The sequence below is a fragment of the Centropristis striata genome, chromosome 17 (genome assembly GCF_030273125.1).
Source record: "Centropristis striata isolate RG_2023a ecotype Rhode Island chromosome 17, C.striata_1.0, whole genome shotgun sequence".
Taxonomy (NCBI): domain Eukaryota; kingdom Metazoa; phylum Chordata; class Actinopteri; order Perciformes; family Serranidae; genus Centropristis; species Centropristis striata.
This window is the reverse complement of record NC_081533.1, coordinates 26,930,942-26,951,082: the sequence shown is the minus strand read 5'-3', so window position 1 is coordinate 26,951,082 and position 20,141 is coordinate 26,930,942. Positions and strand designations below refer to the sequence as shown.

The 20,141-nt window shown below is 40.4% G+C and overlaps 1 protein-coding gene across 2 annotated transcripts in view; it reads right to left on the bottom strand.

The window, feature by feature from the left end:
• nrxn2b (neurexin 2b) overlaps positions 1–20,141 on the bottom strand; it is a 948,314-nt gene that overhangs the window by 135,777 nt on the left and 792,396 nt on the right. For both annotated transcript variants that reach the window (XM_059355183.1, XM_059355184.1), the window contains one exon: positions 18,577–18,758. In XM_059355183.1, the coding sequence (XP_059211166.1) occupies positions 18,577–18,758 (182 nt within the window). The remainder of the gene's footprint in view (positions 1–18,576; positions 18,759–20,141) is intronic.

The window sequence follows — 20,141 nt, the reverse complement described above, 5'->3', positions numbered from 1 at the left end:
AGGCTTAAGGAAACAAAAGCCCTTTTTTGTTTTTGTTTGCCGAAGCCGTTTTGCAGTTTTGGCTGCTTGTGTATTTCCCTCCGACTGACCCCTTCCCAGGAGAAAGAGTGAGCCATGAATGGCAGCAGAAATGAATCAAATGTGAGTGAGAGCTATATTATTTTTTTCTTTACTTTTTTCACAGCCTTCCTCTTCCATCTGATCAAATTCAAAGCCAATTTTGGCACAAAGGAGACACAAAAAGCACAAAAGTGGACAGGTCGCTGAATATATACTGACAAGCGGACAAACTGTGGTTGAAAAGGGGGAAAGGGAGGATTGCTTGTGAGTAAAAAGCATTAAGCTGCTCCTAAAATTGTGTGTATTTATGTTGTCACGATAACTGATATTTTTTAACATTTTAACATTGAACCAATTGAATTGGATTCTTTAAAAATATGAAAGCTTTACGGCATTTACGTGGGATTAGTGAAAAACCAAAGAGGAGGCACCTTATAGGAGAAGCATTATGCACTTGCAACTAAACCATATATATCTGTCAGTATATATTAACATCTTAACATAATCCAACCTGTTCTCTTCCTCTATTTTCTCTCCCGTCGCACCTGTCTCCATCTCCATCACTGCTTTCCCTTCAAATCCAACCAGAAACGGTCTTTACAGCAGATTTACCAAAGCAATACAGCAGCTGCAGCGAGCGAATCCTATTTGCACCTTATCGGCCGGGTGATAGCGCATGAAAGATTCAGCAGTGAACATCCATAGGATGGTCTCTGCGACAGGTTTGCACAGACCTCCGGGGGCCCACACATGCATCGGTTATCACCGGTATGACAACAGGATTTCATCTCTTGAGGAAAAGAGAGAGGAAGACGGCACAGTCGAGTTCTCTGGCTGCTCAGTGAGCTAAGACCTCAGTCAGTCATATCAGCGGGGATGTGTTACTGGTGGAACTACTCCTCGACCCATAAAGAGGGAAAAATGAATGGAGAGAAGAGGCTAAATGTAAGGGAAGAGAGGACATTTTCATTTGCTCTAAAAGGAATATTTCATTCATATGACAATTTTCTTGGTTTTGGGCATTTTTTCAATGGAAAACATGACAATGGTAATGTCCAATCAAAGTCAACCAAATGATGGAAGTATCATCAGTTGTCAAAGGACCAAACAGGTTTAAAATAGACCCCCAGGTACACAAACTTATTTGGAAGGTAAAACTAAAGACAATTGTAAAATGATCACCTAAAACTTTGAACATCCATCACTTTATAGACCACATTCCTGATTCAACATAGCTACACACAGTTGTCCTGTCCAAAGACGGATGATGCTGTAGGATGGCTGGTTGAGATGAGAAGGGACTCACATGTTTACTTTCTTAAAGACATATCTGGATTTGAATGCAAACCCTGTAACAGGACAAGACTTTGGTATTGGTAGCGTTCTGGTTTCCATTTGTTGTCCGAATAGTATTGACCAATCACAATAGGCAGGCTTTGATTGCATTCAGGTAAACAGTGAGTCTTTTATTAGCTTTCTTAAATATTTATCTGAATCAAACAATCTGGAAGTAGATGTCGTCTTTCAACTCTTACTAAACTGTTAACAAACCCCAAATAAGTGTACAGAAGACAAAGTCTGTTATCTGGATATCCAGTGGATACATGTCCCCAGATGCTAAATTGCCATCAGACCGATAGCTAATGGGTTCCAAGATTGATTACTTACAAGCATTCACACAAACCGGACAATTCAAAATACTTGTATGATTGAAAAATTGGTTGGCTGTGGGTTTACACTATAGCATTATATCTACTACATTGGTGCCATGCCATTGTCCTAATTGGTCCAACGGTACCAATAGTCAGAAGAAGTGATCCAGACTATAACCAAGTGGTTGTTCTGCCTAAACCTAACTATTCCTTAACCACAGCATTGTGACATACTTATTTTCTAAGAAGCATGTTGGCAGTCACTGGACTCAAGTCTGTTTGTTTGGACTATTGAGATATCAGACCCAAATATATTTGCCTGGTACCAATGGAATGTGGAAACAATGAGCAGTTCCACATTAAATCTGAATTAAATAACACTGGATGGCCTTCAGGAAATAGTGGTTAAAAAAGGCAAACTGATAAATAACTCATTATTTTAGGACCTGAGCACTACTTCCAATCGAGAACAAATAATTTCAGTAGCTTTCACGTGACATGAATGCAACGTCACTCATGAAATTTTAGTTGTTTCCATCAGTTTTATCTATTAATTTGGCTGATTATCTGACAGCTTCATGGTTTTTCAAATTCCTAGATTCCAACAACTACAGCTCACTGTAACAGGTAGAAATGATATCAAAAACCATAAAAATATCACCTCAGTTGCAATAGAATTGTGTTATTTGTTCTGTTCTGTTCCAACTCCCTCCCTCCCTCTGCTCTAATCCCTCTCATCATGTCTCTTCAGCTTCTTTTTTTTCCTCTCCAAGCAACTGAAATTTATTGGCAGCGCACCAACTGCTCAAGTTACGGTGAGTGGACAAAATATTGTTGGCCTTTACACATCGACCACCATCACACCCACACGGTGCATGTACCAGCATTTGTTGTACACTGACTTTATCACCTCAAGACGCAACCAAGTCTGAACTAAGTAAATGGATTATGGAGTAAATGGAAAAGCATCATGGCACAGTCACTGCCATGCTCCTGGCCCCGCTGATTGCCTCTTTTTTTTGTTGCTGCTGAAAACCGGTTGTGACATTTATTAAGAGCTCTTTTATTCCTCAAAAGTTGGAAGTTTTAAAAAAGAATGTGTTGCTTTTTAAGATCTTCACTCTCAGTTCTGACCACATTTATGCTGATGGCTCCGCGCATTCATTCTTAATGGCGTCCATTTTCAGAACAACAAAAGCACTGAATAATGAAGTGGTTTTTTCCTGCTCTGCCAACAGCAGAATGGTTGATGGACTCACAAAGTTAAGAGTGGTGACGGAGAAAGGATGCATTCATCATTGTTGCCTTGAGTACATCACCGAGGGCTTGGGAACATAGTCATGTGCGCTCTGCATGGATGAGCAGATGTAAACATCTTTTTTCCTCTCTCGGCCTCCGAGACATTCTCTTGTAGTCCATCGTTCTCTCCCTGTCTCTTTTCCTTTTTTTCCCTCCCTCAGTCTATAAGTCAGTTTTCTTTCTACTTATCATTCTTTCTCTCTTTCTCTCTCTCCTTTGTGCTCAACTATGTTCAAGGTAGAAACATCTTCCCCAAGGTGGTCAACAAGTACAACGAGATAAGAGCAAGAAAAGATTCTGTTACAGTTTTCTGGCTTTAAGCTGACCACCATTTTTAAGATAGGGGTGGAAAAAGTTCAAAGCAGATTTACGGAGTCAAGAGTGAAAAGTCATACTGTGTTGATTTTCCTCATAGCAACACTCACACTGTTTGGGCAATAAGGTATAGATTATTTCTTCTCCTGGAAAGTGGGCCAAATGTGATGTAGGACGCTCATTTGGTGGTCGATTGATATATTAAAGGGGGGCATGGTCTCATAGCCGTTTTACAATCAATAGAAGACATAAGGTTTATTAAAAGACTACAGAAAGTCAATAGACAAACTTTCAGGCAAAGGGCAAGGATGAATTATGGATGTGGTCATGAATCAAAGAGGGGTGAAGGCACACAAGGGTCAGCCAAAGTCCAAAAAGTCTTCGATAAAATGCTAACAGTCAGATTTTTAATGATACCCCAATTATTAGGTAAGGCTTTGGAATGAGTTAAATTTGAAAATTGGCAGTTTGCATACAAGCACGGCAGGAAGTTGGTGTTTGTTTAAGAATGATGTATCCGATCTCAAATTCATGCATGTGTCAGCATTATGAGTTAATCACGGAAGACAATAGTTTTAATGAGACCATTCAGAATAGTGCAGACACCTGCGCGTTCAAACAGAAAATGAGTGTATTAGTCACAGAGAATCGTTAATAGCAGCGGCGCCGGCAATAGTAGGTGTAGATGAATCAGAATGCAAATGAAGGCATAATGTTTAATGAGTAATGCTGGATGAATTTAGAGTTGCGTTCAATTAATGAGTTGTCGTGGCTGTGCTGGCCCCGATGCTTGCTGCAGCGAGGGAGGGGGAGCCCTGGCGAAAGTGCATGCGGAGGGAGCTGAAGGCTGGATGTGCAGCGCTGACATTTGGAAAGCACCTCACTGTGGTCCTCTCCTCAGGGCACCTCACGCAAGACAAAGTAGACTGGATAGATGTACTCTTTTTTTCTTACATGCTCTGGATTTCTTTGTTCTTCCTTCTTCCTATCACTTCCACTCCATTTCTACTACTCACCCTTCATTGGGACTGTTGGGGACCAGCTGGATATCCATTTTCTCAACCTGGTCTCACAGAAATCCGTGAAATAGCCACGGATTTGGCTTAACTCAAAATCCGTGGAATAGCCACGGAATCGCTCAAATTTCCGTGAAACTGACACGGATTTCGCTACAATGCAAGTTAATGACAGTCATATCCCGTGGCTATTGGTTTGTTCCAAGTCACGTGACTTTCAAGGTCCCAGCGGTCAGAACAAAAAACATGGCGGACAGTTCTCTCATTTTTAGTGAAAAATCAATATTTTGACTTAGTTTCTGCATAAAAATGGATTTTGATCACATGTCTAGCGAGAAATATATGTTTTATTTTCTAAATCTTCACTCAGTGAATGTACATAATCACTTTGTATGTTGGAATAGCCACGGGATATGACATTGTCATTAACTTGCATTGTAGCGAAATCCGTGTCAGTTTCACGGAAATTTGAGCGATTCCGTGGCTATTTCACGGATTTCTGTGAGACCATGTTGGTTGGGGACCAGCTGGATATCCATTTTCTTTAGGTTTCAACCTGATTCATTCAGTCATACTGTACACCCTTACATGTCAGACTTAAATCATAATCTCTGAGATTAAAAACCCACACACTGAAATGCTGCACATTAAATCTAAATAAAACGACACGAGCGGCGAAGGCGATCCTGATGCATCACAGTGCTGCAGATGATATAATTTGTGTGGAAAATTAGGAAAATAAAATGCATGCATCATACTAGATTGCAAGACATTTATCGTGCCGTACAGTCATCCGTACAGAGGAGGATGAGTGAGGAAGGAGACTGAAGCTGAGGGAAAAATAGGAACAGGGTAGTTTGGTCTTCCCAGGTGATTATTAAAGGCAGAAGTGAAACCATACAGACAGGCCTGCTCTCTAGGACCCTAATAGCTTATTGATCCACAAAGCCCATCCACCGCTCTGCTCTCACATGATACATAGACAGTGTAAGCCACTACAGGTACAGTTACCAAATGGGAGTAAAGGGGCTAACAAAATGATTATGTTTTTTATAGACTTATCATGGGCTAGTCTCAGTATTTCATCTGCATTTTAAGTATTAGAGACAAAGAGAAGTAAAAACACATTTGCAAAAGTAAACTTTAAAACCAGTTGTCATCGACTACAGTTTATTTGAGTGCGTGCCACCAAATGATGTGCCTGCTCGTTCCATCCCCATCTCCTGTGCAGATTCATCCGGCAGGACACTAAACCGCAAATTGCTTCCGATCTGTGAGTTACTTTGGACAAAAGCATTTGTCGATGGAGTGTAGCTTAAGTGAGTCCACAAATTGGAAGCATCACATTACCCTACATTATAGCAAACCAAACTGATGGCCTTGTATGTACAGTACAGATCAACTGTTCTGTGCTCTGCATTTAGTGCATCTTCCTTAAGAGTAAATCACCACTGTTTAGCTTTTAACTACATACTAGGTGCTTATAGCTGTCAAAGGCAAAACAACTATTTGAGGTGCGGCCAGAAGTGTAAAATGCGTTCTACCATAAACTTTATATTAGCTGTCTTATGGTAACATATTTTCCAAAAGGAGGACCAAAAAAAATCTCAATTGCCCCCTGGTGGTTGGCTATAGTATTGGTCATAAATCCTGACACTTCCATGTTAGCGTGTTAGTCCAAACTCAAGAAATGTAATTAAATTACTTATGAAATAATAAGATTTGTTCAAAGATAAAGTTTAAACTTTATTGATTGAAGTAATTTGATGCTGACAGAAGAGGGGGTCATGATTGACAGCTCCCACTGTGCTCTGATTGGGTCAGTCAGGTGTATGGGGTGTATGGGACGTAGACACTGTAGCACCACCATGAACTGTAACAAAAAAATGGACAAAGTCAACATGGCTTCACCCATTCATTCGACATTTTGGCTGGTACCATATTGGTACAAGCTAGTGCTACTAAGCTGGCTGGGTAAGCAGTCCAACCAAACACTGAACATGACCAAAATGTTACAGTCGTTGAGTTTCCATCAATACATTTTTATGCACATTTTGAAGATTCTTTTTCAAATAATAGTTAACGAGATATGGAAACGATTTTTCCGAATAAGTTCCGATGTAGCGAACATTTAACTCACATTACTGATCAGCTGTTTCCGCTCTGACATGAAAGAAAAATTATAAGTTGCCCAATTGAATCCAATTCCAGAAGACATTTTCTCTCATGGGTGGCCAACGTTGTGCGATTAGTAACCTGTTATTTATTTGTTTATTTATTTTTCTCTCTTGCTCAATCTCTTCTTCTACTGTTTACTGACGGATTATCCTACAGCAACATGTTACAAAGCCATCTTCTGACCAAAGTACGCTGAAGCAGCTTTGTTTATTGGCTCTAAACCTGTTGATGGAAACGCCACTAATTCGCATTTTCTTTAATGCCACATTTCAAAATTTCACTTTAATGGAAACACGGCTAGTGATGAACTGAAAACATGCAGCGAAAAAGACTTGTCAATCATAAGGTAGCCCCGCCCTACGGCATACTCTGCTTTATCATCTATTTACTCTAATATACTAAATGACCATCATGCTGTATTGACTTGAAACTAACAATTGAGGCCATAAACCCAATGAAAAATGTTTACTGAGGTAATAAATTAAGCAAAAAGTAGACTCATTTTCCTATTGACTTACATTGTTATTCTGTCTGCTGCTGCACAGTTTACAAAATACATTTCCTTTTAACAGGCCATTTATTTTAAAATCTGACAAATGAACAAAGCCACACAGTGAAGTGACGCTCACTGTGCAGTAGTGAGTTTTTTCCAAAAGTGCCTTACGTGGAAAAAAAAAAAAATCAAGACAAATGAGCCAACAGGTACCAGCAGAAGCCCTGCTTTAAAATGGTCATCCAAAAAGAGACTGATGTGCTCTGAGTTAGGCCTCTCAGGAAGCAATTAAACCCATACTGTGTGCTGCCCTCTACAAGTATAACCAGTCAGATAGATGGATTTTGGTTATGAATGGTGAGATATGAATCCTCAAGAAGGAGGTGGGATTTACAGAAAAGTCTGGCTCCTAATCCCCTTGCCCATCCAAAGTTAGCCACCCATGATGAAAATCCCGAATCTGCTCCCCCTTTGGCTCACGCACTGCAGCCCCTTCACCCGCGGGGACAATTAATTAGTGATGCGAAAGGGAAGGATTAATCGATATGCTGTCAGGCTCCCGCCAGCTGAGGAGAGAGACCCTGCCAAACCCACCAGGACCCGATCTCATTACTGACGGCGGCCCACGCTCCCCTTTGCGAGGCAGCTGCATTCATCAAAGCAATGCCTCCCTTTCTCCCTCAATTGTTCTCCACGCTCCATCCCTCCGTCCCTCCCTGCATGTTTGGCTTTTACCCCACTGACAAGATGAAGGAGAGGAGGCGGGAGAAGAGACACCCATTTAAGAAAGGAAAGGTGGGGTGGTGGGGGGTCTGGGGTTGGAATTATAAATAAGAAAATAGCAAAACCACTATGTGTGGGGCTGCCCTTGTAAATTGTCTGCATGCATTAAAGTGTACTAAGGCTAATCATACATGTCTTGTAAGTGAATGTGAAGGTGTCCTTGCAAATGTGTCTGTGTGCAACTCTGGCAGCTCGCTGGAACCTGAGAGCAGCTCGTGACTCTGTGCACTACTGACAGCTAGTTAGGAGTAAAGGGGTACTGTGTGTGCATGTGTGTGTGTGTTACCGGGGGCGGGGAGTAGAGGATAAAAGCCTCAGCCTCTCTCTGACAGTTTTATCCGCATCACCATCTGCCTTTATCTGACGCCAGCATCTCTCGGCTCCCCACTGCACCCTCACAAAGCTCTCCATCCACCCCGCACTCCTCGCCACTCATCTTATCCCAGGCTGCTGTCGCACGTCAGATCACATTTTTCAACCCATAATTAAACAGTTGCTGGTTTAAACCCTTGACAGATAACCTGTGGTTGTCAGGAAATGATAAAAAAAAAAAAAAGCAGCATGGTGATATATCCCGCTAAAAAGGGAAGTGTTCCTCTCATTTGCCAGCAGAGAGGAACAGAGATCAGCTAATGAAGTCAGATGCTGCACTTCACATCTTCACTGTAGGGATGCTGACCACATAACGCCTGTGTGCAGGAATGTCTCTCTATTTCTCCCACAATCAGCATTTGTCACATGCTGGGAGAGGGGTAAGGGTGGGGTCAAGAGGAGAAAATATAGCCGTGTCCCTTTGCTACGCCCCCCGTCTCCCTCTTTCGCTCCCCCTGCTCAAACTTGACAGTTGTGGTGAGGGATGGCTCCCTAACGGGTAATCAGAGGCAGCCCTTATTTAATGCTATGAGCCGGGACCGGACAGCCAGTGATGGAGGTACTCGGGGAGGCCCGCCGTGCACTGTGCACCGGCCCATAACTGCAGATGAGACACTTCCCACCGAGCAGTTAGCGCGACAACTTGCCAGCTGTAAATGTAATGACTGTCAAACGTGAGCGGTGCCTGTGAGAACAGCAATAAATACAAACAGACACCTCTAAAGAAATGCACTTAAAAGATACGGCGAGTCCTAGTTTGAAAGGTGCAACTTTACTCAGCCATCTGTCAGGCCATTTAGAAAGTTTATGAGTAGCTCATGAAGAGAATGGCTCTGATATCTGCTCCTTTCTTCATTAATGACTCATCACTCCGTGCATAACAAACAACCCCAATTTGCTTCTCTGTGTTTTTTTTTGTTTTTTTTTTTGTTCCTTTATTGCTTTGAGTGAGAACAGCAACATAAAAGACTCACAGACGTTTCAAGAGTCTTAAGCGAGGAATATTACTTCTGCTAAGATTAAATAACCTGCATGCTAATTTCCATTAATACCTGATGACTCATAAAGCTGAAGGCCCCCCGAGAGAAGCTATTTCCTCCATATTGTTGTCATCAAACACTTTTGGATGAGGGAAAAGCAAAATCCGACATGGTCTCCAAAACTTAGTTTACCTCAGTGCCTTTGTTTACCACACTGGGTGGTGGTGGTGGTGGTGGTGGTGGGAGGGGGGTGGGGACTGCCTGCAGTGCTGTCACCTGAGCCAGGCAACAAAAACAGCAGAGCATGAAGCTGGAGAAAGAAGAGGAGTTCTAGCCAGACTCAAATGAAAGGAAACCCTCCTCGTATGCCCAGTTTTAAAATTGCAAATGTTTGAGTACAGGAAAAAATGGACCAACTCCGACTATCAAGTCAGCACAAAAAAAAACAATGTTGTACTTTTGTTTGCACTGATGTATGACTGCAGGAAAACACGCCTGGCTCTGCCATACCACTGCAGCTTTCACACTGTCGAGTAAGGCTAAGGCACCCTGTGCTATTACTCCACTACAAGTAAGGTCCTGCATCTAAAACGTACTTAAATAAAAGTACTGTATCAGCATCAAAATGTATTTAAAGACGAGTGGTATGACCTCATCTATGACATTTTTGTAATGGAAAGAATCACTTTCTCTGTGAGGCTTCAAAAAGCCAAATTTGAGGAAATCTGGGAGAAGTGGAGATTGTACATCGCCCCGAAACGCCCTTCTTTTGTTTAATATTGTGTAACTTTCTTTTAAAAAAAAATGTTTGAATCTGTTTTTTACTACTTACTGTAGATGGAAACACCCCCAAGTTCTGTTTGTTCGTTTGTTTATAAAAATCTGAAAATATGGATCACAGTGTCTATTATCAAAATGGTGATGACTGTTGTAATGTGATATTGAAATGTGATTCTAAATAAAGACAAAATGTAAAAAAAAACAAAATGTATTTAAAGGATCAAAAGTAATATACTTTTTGTGCAGTATGGACCCACTCAGATTGTTCTATATATGCTATCTAAGACAGGGCCACTTTCAATTAGAACCAATTTGTTAAAATGCATAATAAAATTAAATTGATCATATGTTTTCATTTGGTAAATAATACTAACTAAAGCATGCAGATAAATGAAGTGGTGTAAAAAGCACGGCATTTGCCACTTAAATGAGTAGAGTAGAAATATATAGTTACATATAGTGGAAATACTCAAGTGAGTACCTCAAAATTGTACTTAAGTACGGTACTTGGGTAAATGTACTTAGTTACATTCCAGGCAGGGCAGGAGCAGTGTGGATCCTTCCAACAACTGACTGGTGTATCGACTAAAAGTTCACTGTTTTTAACAGACTTTGGTGTAGCAAGTAATTTCGACTGGGCTTACCTAAAAACAGCACTCAGTATGTTGTGCTGATATGAATGACATTCTTATTTTCGATAATGATAGTAATTTGTGTGAACTGGTGATGCGCAGACAGAAAAAAATGTTATTTGCTTCAAATGTCTTTAAAAAAAATAAATATATAAATTATAACCCGTTTCTTTTGGGTTCCAAGGTCTTGCAAGGACATCTGCCTTTTCCAGCAGCCACAGATGGGAGATTTAGCTATCAGCCCACTTCCATATCTGTCTGTACCCTTCATTCCCTGAATCTCACACCCCAGGCCCTGATGGTGGAAATGTCATGAAGATTGGCAAAAATGATGTCCTGCCCTCCCAAATGACCATTTTTACTTCTGTTGATCTAACATCCTGCCAAACACACTGTGGAGACTTGGGGACATCCTGTCTACTAAATGGAGGAAAACAGAAATTCTCACTCGAGTGATGAAAGTTGTTTATGTTCTTGTCTAATCATGTTGTGGGTGGTGAAATCAAAGGGTGTCTTCAATGCTGTGGAGACTGAAAATCTGAACTATTTATCAGAGTTTTCAAAAGAATCCTGTGGCCAAAATACCTTGGACCTTGGTCATAGTTTCACAGAATACTCAACTAAATCCCCTTTCAGCATCAATTGTCAATGGACTCCATTCTTTAATGAGGAGTCTGTGGTAGATAAAGATCAAGACGACCATTCACATCCAACACCGGTTTCAGCCCACTTCCATATCATTCCCTGAATCTTACACCCCAGACCCTAAAGGTGCCCAGACCTCCCAAATGACCATTTGTAATTCTGTTAATCTAATATTCTGTCAAAGGCACCCTACAAAGTTGGGGACATCGTGTCTTCTAAATGGAAATAAACAGAAATGGCCATTGAAGTAGTAAAAGTTGTGTATATTCCAGTCTAATTCATATTGTGAGGGGTTAAACCAAAGGGTGCCTTCAAGGTTGTGAGAATAAAAATCCTCACTATTTCCCAGGGTCGTCTCTTCTTCTTTGGGGAATGGAATTTAATCAGGTGTCATTGTTTGACCAAAGTACATTGGATCTTTTGACCAAAGTCCCTTGGATCATTAGGTGGAGCTTAGCTCTAAGATCTCTACATTCAAGGACCCCAGAACACAAATTACAAATGGAGTGGTGGTAAAGTCCAGACTTTACTCAGCATATATGTAACAGAGGAAATATGCCATATTTTACTTGTCAACCGCCGGCCAGCTTACATCACCTCAAAGTTGGCAGTGAGAGTACAAAGAAAAATGAGTCAAACCTTGGACAAGGTGTTATTAAGGTGATATTAAGATCAAGAAGACCATTCACACCAGACACAGGAGACCATCCTTGAATAGAGATGGGGTTACGAACTCTACAACTTTCTTGATCAAGGTCCTGTACATGGATGATGACACCTGAGCAAGTTCCATTTGCTGGAAAAGGTCATGGGACATGGTTGAGAGACCTGGGAATAGTAATTTAAGGCGACTTGGTTTTCTCTGTTCTAAACATACAGAGACGCCTTCCTCAAGAAAGACTGTGCCACACAGTAAATGCAGCAGCAGTTTGTAATGAAAAGAAGATAGTGGTTGGACAGACGTATGATGCAAAAAACCCCAAAACAGAAACTGCTGCAAATACAGTTGCTAATTCAAACCGCTGCATACACTGGGGGTTACAGTTTGAGCTACCAACATGTTCATCCGTGCACAATGAAAAGACGACTAGACTTAGTGAGTATTCTTGGAAATGTTTCACCATTCATCCAAGAGGCTTAATTAGTTCTAGTGACTCTTGGGGAGTTCTGTGGTATTTAACTGCTCTGGGTGATTAAATACAGAGGAACTCCCCACCAGTCGGTAGAACTGATGAAGTCTGCGAGATGAGGAGCAACTGTTCTTCAAGACCAGCCAGCAAATCCAGCTGCTTTCGCTTTACTACTGCTTAATATTCCCTGACCTGAATGACAGAATCTGTATAGACATATGAGCAATACTGCACTGCAACAGCAATATGCACAGTCATGTTTGGTCGCACGGCGATGATTCATTCCTATGGCATTTTCCAGATAATGAATTCCGAAGCTTTTTCATCTAGAACTCTCAAAATGTCAACTAGAAAGTTTGCAGCACTTTCAGACAAACCCACAGTAAATAATTAGTGTAAGAAACAAGGTCTTGTGAGGATATGCTGCGTCCTTTTTTTTTTTTTTTTTTTTTAAAGCAGCCAAAGTCAGCAGATTCAGTATACGCATTTATCCCGCCACCTCGGCTTTACATCTCCTACCCCGGGGCCTGATGACAGCATGTCAAGAAGATGTAGTGAGTGATGTCTTGCCCTCTGTCAGGTAAATGGACAGGAGTGGAGGGGGGGTGGCATGAAAGAGGTAGAGGGCAGGTAGGGGAGGAAGGGTATATAAAGAGACAGGAGGTTCGTGAGAGATAAGGAATCATGCTCTATCACGTCCCGGTTATTATCAGCCGTGCCTGCCAGTGTCTGTATTTCTAGTTAGAAAGACAGCAGTCAGTGATGTGTCATCTTCTGTAATGACAGGAAACAGTTGTGATTGGAGCCTGTGGGCCCCTGACTCACTGATACGGGCTTAGAAAGGCCATTTACTTAACACTAATCAATTGCTTCATGGGAGGATGTCTGTTCTCAAACTGCAGAAAGCAAAACAATACTTTTTTCTTAGAATTGTGCATGCGCACCTGCAAACATGTCACTCAGGATTAGAACCTGCGAATCCTATTAGAGTCCACAAAACAAGCTAACCTGGAATGAAAAGTGAAATGCTATTTATGAACCTCCAGCCAAAGCTAACGAATAAGGCCCCAGGTATTGGACCTAAGGGCCACCATCACTGCTTGAACGTGAAACTATTTTGTAGCTTGATTGGGTCTGTGAGGCCCCCATCAGGTGGGATGATATGGGGCCATGGCTCCTGGGTTCTCAGGTCTAATTTGCCTGTACTTCTCCCCTCAAAGAGAGACGGGCATAATTAACGGGACCCAAACACCCACCACAGGCTGAACAGAGTCATTTAGGGGAGCGACTCGGGAGCAGCGGCAGCAAATGAAATGTAATTGCAATGGGAGCAGAGGAGCCGGGCTGGTGTGTCGGAGGCACTGATGTGTGTGTGAGAGAGAGAGAGAAAGAGAGAATGAATGGGCCAGACGTGAGGGAATGGGGGAGTAAATGAAAGACACAGAAGTTAGATGGAGAATGTGCAGTTGAGAGGAGAGCAAGCAAAATAATGACTGATGAGTGATCGTGAGGGACGGCAGGGATAAACACTCAGGTTAGAATAAGAAACGAATGCACCGATTCGCCTAAAAGTCAACAAAAAAGTTGTATCTAAGGGTCAACTTGTCAACCTCTGGTGCCGTCTAGCCATACATGTACACTAGGGCTCAAAAGTTTGTGGTCACCCAGAAAATGTCTGTTGTTTCCCATGAAAACAAACTGTTCTATTCATTAAATTAGTTACAAAATGAATCTAAAATATAGTAAAGACATTGACAAGGGTAGAAATGATCATTTTAACCTGTACAAATCTCCAACTTTACCTCTAGATGCTCAACTAAAGAAGGATCATTTAATTGCTTCTCAAATCAACACTTAACCCTTAATAGGGCACTCATTGAAATACTTGCAAATTCCAAATTTCAACCCTAGAGAATATTTGAGGATATTACATACAGCCAAAATGTGTAAAAAAACCATTCAGACCCGGGGGAGGGGGGTCAAATTTTGAGAAAAAAGTTTGCGAGATTAAAGTGGCAAATCTTGGAGAAAAATATGTGCGGATTTATGAAATTTAAAGTGGTGATTCTGCGAGAAAAAAGTTGTTTTTTCACACTTTTTTTCTTGTAAATCTGCAACTTTTTTCGTGCAGATTTGCCACTTTAAATCTCTTAAATCTGTGACTTTTTTTCTTGTAGATTTGCCACTTTAACCTAATAAATTTGCAACTTTTTTTCTCGAAATATTGATATCCACTGAAGTTACAAAATATAGTTCTTCGCCTGATAAAGGGTTAACAGTTTTCAGCTGTGCTAACATAATTCTCGGGTGTTTTAATAATCAATCAGCCTTTCAACACTATAAATGTGAAATAACACAATGTCCCACTGGAATACAGGAGTGATGGTTGCTGACAATATATAATAAATATTCCATAAGAAAATCAGCAGTTTCCAGCTTTAATAGTCATTTACCACATTAACAATCTCTACATTGTATGCCTGTTATTTCTTTTTTAAAAGTTGCTTTTCTTTAAAAATAAAGACATTTCTAAGTGACCCCAAACTTTTGAGCGGTAGTGTAGTTTTGGTGACAATTCCAAGGTTTTGAAATATCCGCCCCACCGGAATACAAAGAAGCCAAATGGGGTTTGGTTGGTGGTGATTATAGCATTGAAATTACTTTTTAAATTCAACAGCCACACCTCATCTTGGAATAAGTCTCTTGTCACTCGGGGTAATCCACAGAACACACTGTCAGCAGTTTTAATGGGAACTATATCTTTCGCATGAAAGTAAAGGGTGACCATAAAGTCTCTTTACAACTTTAAAAAATGTTATAACCACTGAGTACATACAACAAATCTGATTAAGATATCTCACCAATTGCCTTTGTAATACATTTTAGTCACATTGCATTTGTGAATTTCAGGTTCCCTGTTAATAAAAAGGTAGTGGTAAATGAACCCTATAAAAATGGATACTCCTCCTAAGAGAAGGCACAATTTGTATCTTGGTTTTTTGAACCAAAATTGGACCAATAACATTTTTTTTAAAGTTGTAAAGAGACTTTACGAACCTGTGGTTCCAGTCTCTGTGAGCTCTGTGGATTATGCTCAGTAATTAGGGCAGTATTTCTGGAAAGACATGTCGCTGTTAAATTTTTAAAATTTCCTCTTTCAGTGCTGGAAAGCTGGAGGTCTGCTGGAGCACAGAAATGGAATTCCAAAGAAATCTGCATGGAGACATACAACCAGGGGTTTCTGTAAGGTGGAGGAGACCAAAGTTTAGCTCTCGTCTTTCTGATCTAAAACCATGGAAAAAAATTATTACACCACCCTTGTTTTCCTCAATATATTGTTCATTTTAATGCCTGGTGCAAGTAAAAGTATTTTTTTTTCTTTTGGACAAATGATGATATTTGTTGTTGATTGTTGTTGATGATGATTTTGGTTATTATCAAGAAAACCATGGAAAATGTCTAGATATCAGTTCTGCAATTAAACTCTTATGAGCTATTTCTGTTGTTATCATTATATAATCCAAACAAATGTAAATTTAGTTGTACCAGGCATTAAAATGAACAAGAAATTGAAGAAAACAAGGGTGGTGTAATCATTTTTTCCATGACTGCATAGTTTCCTATTGATATGCATACGGTCTGTTGGTTGAATCACTTGATGCTCTCCAAAAAAAAAAAACAACATTAAAAAGCAACAGAAATAGTGCTAAAAAATGATAGAAATTGACCCTTTAAAGTTGCTGCAGTTGCTACATCACCACCTCAACCCCAGCAACATTTGTTGTGTCCATTAGCAACTGTAATCTTTCAACCTTACAGTTATTATTATTATTCATCACTAATGTTAAGAGCATTCAAATTGGCCTTGACCTACTTGGTGTATCCACTAGCACTAACCCCCCTCCTCTCTTTCCATTTCACCTACACCTCTTTCCCATCACCCCTTCCTCTGTTCCTCTCAGTTTACTGATCACTGGATGAGAAGTGACCTGGGGTCAACTATGTTCCTGTCGCTTCCAGGCACGGCCAGCCCAAACAAATTGGGGTCACCGGGATGTTGGAGTGGTGTGATCACACTCACACACACACACACACACACACACACATTTGTACAGATGGCTGAGTGTAGATAAGTGTAGATAACAGTGATAGTGCCGTATCACTGCGTACTTTAAGAGAGTATAAGAAACTGCAGGACATCTTTTCCACCATGCTGGTACAATAAAAATATAGTTCAATCCAGCAACACCACCAGGTATGGTCTTGGTTGGTAATTAACAGAAAACCCACCTATTAAACTGAAAATGAGCTTTGAGTGTAACATCGGGAAGAGGAAGCGCAGGGGTCAACGAGACAATTAGAGTGTGTAAATGCATTTTTAAATGCCTGCTGTCCCTTAATTGCCATTTATAGATATCGTTAGGAACAGTTTTAAATGACCTTTAGGCCTAACATATGAAAGCAATAAAAGCAAAGACGACGCCAATAACTACTTTGACAGGGCATAAAAAGAAATGCTGTGGGGTGATTAGTCATTTTCTGGACTCTGCACACACATATTCCCCTCTGTGACCCCTGTACGTGCTGCACACCAGAACTATAAATGCCATTTCGGGACAAATCCTTTAACTCCCAGAGAAGATTTAACTACACATAAGCCAAAATTATAAATCATTACAAACGCATAATTGAATGGCGTCTCCAATCCAACTTTAAATTATTATTCCAGTTTATTACGCTTTCCTTACGTTATAAAATTTTCTGTTTCTCTGTCTGATCCATAGAAGTTCATTTATGAGATAAAGCACATTGATCCAAAACTACTAGAAACCCATGTTCAGTGGCGGTTCTACACGGGGGCATACAGGGGCCCCTGTGAAGAAGCCCTTGGCCCCCTGCTGTGGCCCCTGTGTCAAATTAATAATAAAATAATCAATTTATATCGAAGAATGACGGAACAATTTTTAACTATTTTCTGTTCAAACAATATCTCATTGTACACAAGAATACGACGGCGTATTAGGGCCAAGTATAAAATAAAATAAATACGTATCCAAAGAAAAAACACTCTTTTTCTGACTTTTTTTCTCATAAATCTGCTACTTTTTTTCTCGTAGATTTGTCACTTTAATCTCGTAAATTTGCAACTTTTTTCTGGAAATATTACCCCCCTCCCCCGGATCTTTTTTTTTTCTTCTTCATACTTGGCTCTAATAAGCCGTCTTACAAAACGAACCCGGAATGTGTACATTGTATAATTGTTTTGTAAATTTTTAATTGTGCAATAATAAGTATGTGTGCGCGCGCGCGCGTGTGTGTGTGTGTGTGTGTGTGTGTGTGTGTCAAGATTATTCTCATTGTACTGCACTTTCAAAATAAAATAAAAAGTAATTGTGCACAAAAAAGATAAATATCATTGTCTTACAAAAATAATTGTTATTGTTGGAAAATGTCTCATTGTTTCATCAATGTATTTGTATCTTACAAATATACTTAAATGTGATTTTTATATAAGCTAAAATAAAGGTTTTGAATGCTTAAATCTCATCTTTGCCGTTTTTTGATGTACCCTCTGATTAAACACTGGCCGCTCCTTGGCCCCCACAGTAACATTGGTCTAGAACCGCCACTGCCCATGTTACAACATAAACTGCCATTATCCTTTAATCCCTGCAAATTAAGTCGAACTTCAAAAACTGAATCCTGACTAAGCATAGATATCAACGTGTATAGATCAAGCTTCTATCTTTTACCAGCCAAAATGAATAATGAATACCCATGTCACAAAGATGTAGCATCACCATGTGCACAAAAAACCCAGACACTGCTGTAAACAAAGTGACTTTCACTCATTCTGCATCAATGGACCCAAGTTCATTTCCTCTCCCCCACCTTTCCCTTTCCATTCCTTGTACTATTTGTAGCTTCTGGTTTACTCCCCGTCCCTTGGTGCAGACCATCTTTCCGCCATCTTTGACATCCTTTCCTTTCTGTTCCTGCTTCTCCCTCCTCCTCTTTCTTGTTCTTCACTGAATAGTAAATAGCCCCAAGTTCTCTCCCCAAGTCCCATGGCATCTTTTTACCTTTTCCCCTTCCTTGTCTAGGTACCTCCCAATCCTTATTTTCTCTCTCTGGGTTTCCCCAAGGGATTCATTTGACTGAATGTAGCTTAGGGTGCTTTCACCATTCCCCCCATCATTTCAATCCCCACCCCTCAATATCCCCCAGGGCGGTGTCTTACTATGTGCAGCTCCAGGTAATCTCCCAGTCCCTTGGCGCTCTCTACCCTGACCAGAACAGCCTCCTTCAGCTGCGTGCTGAAGCCCACTGCCAGCCGGTCTGCCCGTGTGCTCGGCCGGTCATTGGGTGGCCAGGTATATGTGATGAGGGCTCCGCCTCTCCCGAAGATGTAAGTTGTCCCAGCTGTAAAAACACACAAAGAAGATGGAAAAGATCAGAATCAGAAATACGTTATTAATGCTTGGAGGGAAATTTGGTTTTAGCTCCAGTTACTCCAATAGAATAGAATTAAAATGGAAGTATATATAGATAGTGGGAAAATAGCAAAAATATACAGACTACAGAAAATATTCAAACTTGCAAGAAAGGATGCACAGACTTAAGAAAAAATAATTATGAAAATAATCTGGGTGAATTTTTTTTCAGGCATTGTTAAAAGATAACGAGATAAACCAACAAGGCCAGCAAGTCTATCTCATCTGACGAGATACTATGTATCTGTAGTTAACTAATAAGGTAAAAAAAAATTTGTTTATGCTGCATTTTGCTGAACTTTCACTTCACTTTGTATCGTGCATCAGGCACTTCCCTCAAAACAGCCTAATTAAGCCTAAAAGTTTTTCCGGCCAAAACCAAAGTTTATCCCGTACGTACGAGATAAACTTGAAACAATGCCCGAAAAAAATGTTTTTCATTTTGCCTTTCAGAGCTTCCATAATAATGTGATAATGTGATGTCCAAAAAAGCTTCCTTTTTTAACTGAAAGATAAAGCATTATGATATATCATTATCAATGTACACAGACACATCATTGAAAACCAATGTATTAAAATGTATTTAAGACTGGAAATCAATGGTCTGAATGTCCAATCTGAAATAGATTATGCATGTGAAAGAACTCTCTCTGGGTAATAAACTGTGTTAATGACAGTGTATATCATTTGGTGGTGTTTAGCTTTAGCACCAGCATTAGCACCAGCGCTGGCTGTCACTCCCCTTTGATATGTTAATCTGCCGAGCCGCTGCAGTTTCACTTGCCCTCAGTTGCGCTGCATTCAAACTAGGGCGAACTGACAAACTTTGTGTTGGCGATGCTGTCAGTATAACCATCAGCCCTCAACATCAACAAAAGAAACTCCTCAGATCTCCCTGTCAAAAGAACTTTGCCTCAACAGTATTTTTGAGTAAAAAAAGAAAAAAAAGCAAATCTAGCCGCCTCGTACGCTGAGCGATTTCATGTTTGAACTGTAACAGAAGAGTTAGGACTTGGCTGGGCTCCAATAAGCCCGGTGGTGAATGAGAAATGACGGGCGTTGGCTGTGATTAGCATAGAGTAATGAAAACACAGTAAACTGCTCCCAACCCTGTGGGCTGTCAGTCTTCCCTGGAACATAAATATAAACACAGGCTGTATGTGCACATACTAATGCATCTACACTGTAAAAAAAAAAATCTGTTTAATTTACGGTAAAATACCGGCAGCTTTGGTTCCCAGAACTTCACTGTAAAAAATACAGTGAGCGTATGTAAATGTAAATATCAGCAAAAACTGTAATTTATACTGAA